Source organism: Otolemur garnettii, unplaced genomic scaffold (genome assembly GCF_000181295.1).
Source record: "Otolemur garnettii isolate 467f Iridium unplaced genomic scaffold, OtoGar3 scaffold00114, whole genome shotgun sequence".
Classification (NCBI taxonomy): Eukaryota; Metazoa; Chordata; class Mammalia; order Primates; family Galagidae; genus Otolemur; species Otolemur garnettii.
Genome location: NW_003852509.1, coordinates 234,156 through 240,611, shown reverse-complemented (window position 1 = coordinate 240,611; position 6,456 = coordinate 234,156). Strand labels below are relative to the sequence as shown.

General features: G+C 48.2%; 1 protein-coding gene across 2 annotated transcripts in view; it reads left to right on the top strand.

The window, feature by feature from the left end:
- Nucleotides 1–1,397: 1,397 nt before the first annotated feature.
- The window catches only part of AGPAT5 (1-acylglycerol-3-phosphate O-acyltransferase 5), a 61,862-nt gene continuing 56,803 nt past the window's right edge, over nt 1,398–6,456 (top strand). The window contains exon 1 of one of the 2 annotated variants that reach the window (XM_003797278.2): nt 1,398–1,925. In XM_003797278.2, the coding sequence (XP_003797326.1) occupies nt 1,707–1,925 (219 nt within the window). In that variant the 5' untranslated portion in view covers nt 1,398–1,706. The remainder of the gene's footprint in view (nt 1,926–6,456) is intronic. The other variant, XM_023517577.1, reaches the window with a different exon arrangement.

Below are 6,456 nucleotides of genomic sequence, written 5' to 3'. Positions count from 1 at the left end.
AGACTGCTCTGTGGAGATCCCAAGACATCTTGGGAATCAGTACTTTATGGTAATTACTGTCCTTAGTATCATCCCATGTAAAATCTTCTGCACCTCAAGACTATAAAAACTTTTGTCCTACATTTTTTCTAGTACAGTCATGCAAAGCATGTTTTGGTTAATGATGGACTGCATGTAAGATGGTGGTCCCAAACGATTATGACAAAGCCGACAAAATTTCAAATACCTAGTAACATTGTAGCACAATTACTCTTTAACTTAGTGTAGCCTAAGTTTACATTGTTTATGAAGTCTAGTGATGTCCTGGGCCTTCACATCAACTCAAGAGCAACTTCCAGTCCTGCCATTCTTTTAAAGTGCAACTTTTCTTGGAAAGAGTTACATATTAAGGCACTTTTACTACAAAGGGGAGAAGAATCTAGAAGCCCTGTGGATCTGTTTGCCAACCCTACCTTCCTAGATTTTCGTGAAGTCTATGTATGGACGCACTTCTTGGGTTCTACATGTACAGACAAGCACTTTAATTACCGAACAAATGAGGCCGCTGGGGGCCAAAAAAAAAACAGACGCAACTCAAACAGGAAACACGTGGAGAAGCGAAGCAACACGAAATTTTCAAAAGGTCTAATGAACGGTGTGGAAATATCCTCGTGAAAAACTTATGTTGCAGCTATGCATAAACGTGTATCATCATTATCATCATCACAGTGATGGGGGGGAGGATAGTGTCTACTTTTGAAAACACCCCGGTGGAGAAGGAGAAGTTCCTGTGCACTGGCGGGGGTGGGGGTGGGGGGGCAGCCGAGGAGCAGGTGCCCAGCGCTGGGGCCTCGCCTTTAGGAGAGGGGGGTGGGGGTGGGGGCGGCTGTCAGCAACCTGCCGCCGCCCCAAAGCCTTCAACACCCTCAGGGATTCTAACTTGCTTCTTGCCGGCCTTACCACAGTAAGCCCGAAAACATCTCCTGGATGCATAAGTCGTCTGACTCCAAGTGGCAGCGTCCGCAGCACCCCGCCCCTTGGGGAGGACGCCCACCCCAACCCTGGGACGTCCGGGCTGGAGGGTCCGAGAGGCGCCCAAGGGCCCGCAGGACGTGCACCCAGGAGATGCGCGACCCAGGCAGCCCGAACGGCTCCCACACCAGCCCACGCGCTCGCCCGGCCTCAGGACAGGAGGCTGCTCAGTGTCCCCTTGCGCCCCTCTCCGCTCGGCCCCGTCCTTTCTCGCGCCCGCAGACAAGCCAACCGCGGAGCATGCGCAAGTGGGGCAATCCGCGTCGCGGGGGGCAGTTGTGCTTCAACCGTCGGCCAAGCTCGGCCAACCAGGAGACGTGGTATTGCCGTGGAGACCCGCTCCGACTATGGTGACGAACGGCCAATCAGGGGGCGTGTTGTTGCAGCGGAGCCCCGCCCCCAGCAGGGGTTGTGGTAAAGGCTGAGGGTCATGGGGCGTGAGCGCTGCTGAGCTGCGGAGCCGCGGAGCGCCGCCACTTCCCCTGTCCTCCCGCCGCGAGCCGCGCACAGCTCCGCACTCGCTCGCTCGTCTCGCGACGGCGGCGCGGCCCATGCGGCCGGGGGCGGAGGTCGGGAGCCGGCAGCGGGCTTGGCGTCTCAGCTGCCGGGGCTCGGGCGGCGAGGGGCCGCCGGCTCGCCGCGCCTGAGGGCCCGGGGCGGGGAACGCAGGCGGCCTCGGCCGCGGAGCCGGGAAGATGCTGCTGTCCCTGGTGCTCCACACGTACTCTATGCGCTACCTGCTGCCGGGCATGGTGCTCCTGGGCACGGCGCCCACCTACGTGCTGGCCTGGGGGGTCTGGCGGCTGCTGTCCGCCTTCCTGCCCGCGCGTTTCTACCAGGCGGTGGACGACCGGCTCTACTGCATCTACCAGAACATGGTGCTCTTCTTCTTCGAGAACTACACCGGGGTCCAGGTGCGTCGCTCCGGCCCTCGGCGCCTCTGACGAGCTTGCACCCCTCCCCTCCCGTGTGGCTTAGGGTCCCTCCGGCCCGCCTGGAGCATCCAGCTTCGGAAACCGGTGCAGTCCCCCAGTCTCCCACGGGGGCGGGGGGCACTTTGAGTTTCTTACTTTAGGTTTGACCTGGTGCTTCCTTACAAGTCCCCCAAGAACTCTAGGAAGCTGCGGTAACATCGTTCTGAGGCCACTAGTGGATCCTCAGCTTCTCGCACGTGTCTGATGTTACTGTCTTGGTGCTTAGCACAAAGTAGCTGCAGGCGAACGTCTGAATAACAGGGCGAGCGTTTGGCCCAAGAAGGAAGTGCGCTTTAAAACAGTGACCTTCTCTTGAAACTGATTGATTAGTGTCACTATTTGGGCTACAAGTTCAACCGTTTTGTGTTCTTATCCAGTGCAGGTGAAAGATGGGCGAAGAAATGAATACATTTGTACTGTGGGTACAATTCTTGACACCTTTAGGCTTAAAAACGAGGGTGATGTTGTCTGATTTCTGTCTGTTACTGTTTCTTTCCGTGTTGTAGGGATCACGGCAAAACCCGCCCTTTTCCTTTGGTTGGTTCGCGGAAAGATCAACTCTTAATTTCGGCAGGTTAATAAGAGAAAGGTTTAATTTCCAAATACCATGCGCTTGGAGGGAGCCACAAGAATGATTACCTAATGTTTCAGATGGTCAGAGACCTTTATCGGCCTTTTAGAAGAGAAGGAGGAGAATGTGGAAAGTATAGGTGCAAGTGGTTGCTGGGTGGGGATGAATAGATGGAGGGAAACAGATTGATTTGTAATTAATTAATTAATCTCAGAGACAGGTATTGTGTTTTAAATGATTTGGGGCCAGATCTGTTAGCATTCTGGAAAGGAAGTCAGCTGCTCCTTTTGATTCCCATTCAGGTTACTTGGGTTTTAGGTGGATAGAGGGAAAGCCTCTTCCAAATAGTGCTTTCTGATCATGAATGGCCTTTAATTCAAAATATTCTTTATGCCAAGGAGTCATTTTTTTTTTTTTTGAGACAGAGCCTCAAGCTATCCCCCTGGGTAGAGTGCCATGGCATCACAGCTCACAGCAATCTCCAACTCCTGGGCTCAAGCGAGTCTCCTGCCTCAGCCTCCCAAGTAGCTGGGACCACAGGCGCCCGCCACAGCGCCTGGCCATTTTTTGGTTGCAGCCATCATTGTTGTTTGGCTCCCGGGCTGGGGATTTGAACTCACCACCTTAGGTGTATGTGGCTGGCACCTTAGCTGCTTGAGCCACAGGCACCGAGCCAGGAGTCATATTTTGGGGTGAAATTTCCTTAGCTCCTTCAATATAGAGATTTGTAGATTATACTTGAAAAATAAACAGTGAAAGTCGAAGGCCTCTTCACATTAGTTATTTGCAGTCTCATAAAAAATAACAGTTGTAAATTTTCCTGCGATTTATGAATTTGAAAGAAGAGCTTTATTCTTGGTAAAAGAATACTTTCTCATATTTCCGAATGTTAGTTTTCTCGGTGAGAATGTGGTAGAGTCAGTGGAGAGAATGAGACAGTATAGTTTTGTCTTTTTGCCTTTCTTTTTCCACCTGGAGCGTCTTTTTTCGCCTTGTGGTCAACAGCTACTGTATTGAGTTTGCACTTGTGCTACTGTTTGAGTTCTGATGACCCTGAGTTTTTCCCAGTTGGAGGTGATTTGCGGGGGACTAGGAAGGGCTAGGGCCTCCGTTTAAACCATTGTCTGTGTTTCCAAATGATGGTTTCCTGGTAATTAACTTTTAAAATGGGCCTTCTTTAAAATTTCCAGTAATTCAGGTTAATGCTTTCCCCTTACAATGTTATTTCACCACGCTTGTCTAAATGTATGGTTTTATCATAATTATTTACTTTCACATCTATAACTGGTCTGAACTGGGGTATAGCTCAGAATACAAGTCAGTCACCTTTTAGAAAAATAATTCTACCTATGATGAATTCCTTTATTTTTGTTCAAAGAGTATACAATATAATGCTGGGAGTACTTTGTGTTCGGCAATTTCTTATTTGTTGAGCAATTGGAAAACTTCGTACTGTTTCTGAAATTACATACTTTACCTTATATACTGACTGTGGATCTCCAGTTACTTCTTAGTTTCTCAGCAACATTTAATCTCATTGGTTCTCCACTCTCCCACCCCCATTGTTCCATTAAAAGGATCTAGTAGCATCCAGTGATAATCTTCATGTATTTATCAAAGGGCCCTTAAGTGTAATTCAAAATTTTGTTTAACATATGTCCCTTGATAAAGTTTATTAGGACTCCTAGATCTAATTGCCCACTAATCGTCAAATACAGGTTTTTGAACATTTACACCAATGATTTTTTTTTTTTTTTTTTTTTGAGACAGAGCCTCAAGCTGTCCCCCTGGGTAGAGTGCCGTGGCATTACAGCTCACAGCAACCTCCAACTCCTGGGCTCAAGCGAGTCTCCTGCCTCCGCCTCCCAAGTAGCTGGGACCACAGCGCCCGGCTATTTTTTGGTTGCAGCCGTCATTGTTGTTTGGCGGGTCCGGGCTGGGGATTCGAACCCGCCACCTTAGGTGTACGTGGCTGGGGCCTTAGCCGGTTGAGCTATAGGCGCCGAGCCTACACCAATGATTTAATAAAAATGTAGAATCAGCCTGGTGAGGTTTTAATCCTAGCCCACTGGGAGGCCAAGTCACGTGGATTGCTTGAGCTCAGGAGTTAGAAACCAGCTTGAGCAAGAGGGAGTCCTGTCTTTACTAAAAATAAAAAAAAACTAGCTGGGCGTTGTGGCAGACACCTATAGTCCCAGCTACTCAGAAGACTGAGGCTAGAGGGGTGCTAGAGCCCAAGAGTTTGAGGTTGCTGTAAGCTATGCTGCTACAGCACTTTATCCTGGGCAACAGAGTGAGACTCGTTGTCAAAAAAAAAAAAAAAAAAGTAGAACCGAGAGTTTCTAGGCCAGGCTTGGTGCCCCTAGCACAGCCTGGGCCAGGTAAGCAGCGATGACAACTGCAACAGAAAAAAAGCTGGGTGCTGTGGCGGGCGTGTGTAGTCCCAGCTACTTGGGAGGCTGAGGCAAGAGAATTGCTTAAGCCCAGGAGTTTGAGGTTGCTGTGAGCTATGACGCCACAGCATTCTACCTAGGGTAACATAGTGAGAGACTCTGTCTCAAAAGAAAAAAAGAAAAGTTTCTAGGCCAGGAGTGGTGGCTCATGCCTATAATCCCAGCACTCTGGGGAGGCCTAGGCAGGTGGATCGCCTAAGCTCGTGAGTTCGAAACCAGCCTCAGCTAGCGCAAGACCCTGGTCTCTAAAATTAGCCAGGCGTTGTGGCAGCCGAGTATTGTGGCAGGCTCCTGTAGCCCAGCTCCTTGGGAGGCTGAGGCAAGAGAATTTCTTGAGCCCAAGAGACTGAGGTTGCTGTGAGCTGTGACATCATGACACTCTACTGAGGGCGACAAAATGGGACTGTGTCTCAAAAAAAGAAAAAAAAAGTTTCTAGTTCTTCTGTGATCTTAACACTCTGAGAGACCAACGCAGGTGGGTTACTAGAATTCAGGAGTTCGAGACCAGCCTGAGCAAGAGAGAGATCTCATCTCTGTTAAAAACAGAAAAAACTAATAAGGCATTGTTGCCATTGCCTGTAATCTTAGTTATTTGGGAGGCTGAGGCAAGAGGATAACTTGGGCCCAGAATTTTGAGGTTGCTGTGAGATAAAATGACATGGCACTCACCAGGGGCAATGGAGTAGGACTCTATCTCATAAAAAAAAGTTTCTAGGTCTTGAATTTTATTTATTTTTTATTACTATTATTTATTTATTGACAAGGAATTATTTGCTGTTTAATAACAGAGCAGGGCATTCCAGTCTCCTTCTGGAATCTGGGCTACCTTCTGATATTTTTGATAGTTTCCTAGAAGGTTAAATCAATAGGGGAATAAATAGCCATCTTTAAATATAATACTCAAGGAGAAAAGGTTTATAGGGACATTTTATCACTTTCTTATTTTTTACCTTTTTTTTCTTTTTTTGAGACAGAGTTTTGCCTTAGGCCAGAGTGTTATGATGTAACAGCTCACAGCAACCTCCTGGACTTAAGTGATCCTCTCCAGCTTCAGCCGCCCAAGTAGCTGGAACTATAGGCACCCACCACATGCCTGGCCAATTTTTCTGTTTTTGGTATAGATGAGGTTTCTCTCCTGCTTAGGTTGGCTTCAGCCTCCCAAAGTGCTAGGATTACGGGCATGAGCCACCTGTTATTTTTCATTGTTCACGAGATGTTTAGATGGAAGTATTAGCTTTTTTTTTTTTTTTTTGCAGTTTTTGGCCAGGGCTGGACTTGAGCCCACCACCTCTGGTATATGGGGCTAGAGCCATACTCCTTGAGCCATAGGTCCTGCCCTTTACGTTGAATTTTTTTATTAACTTTGATTTGCAAGGCTAGTGGTGATTCTCTTATTCTGCATAAAATACAGTTGATTCATTTCTTTCTTTTTTTTTTTTTTTTTTTT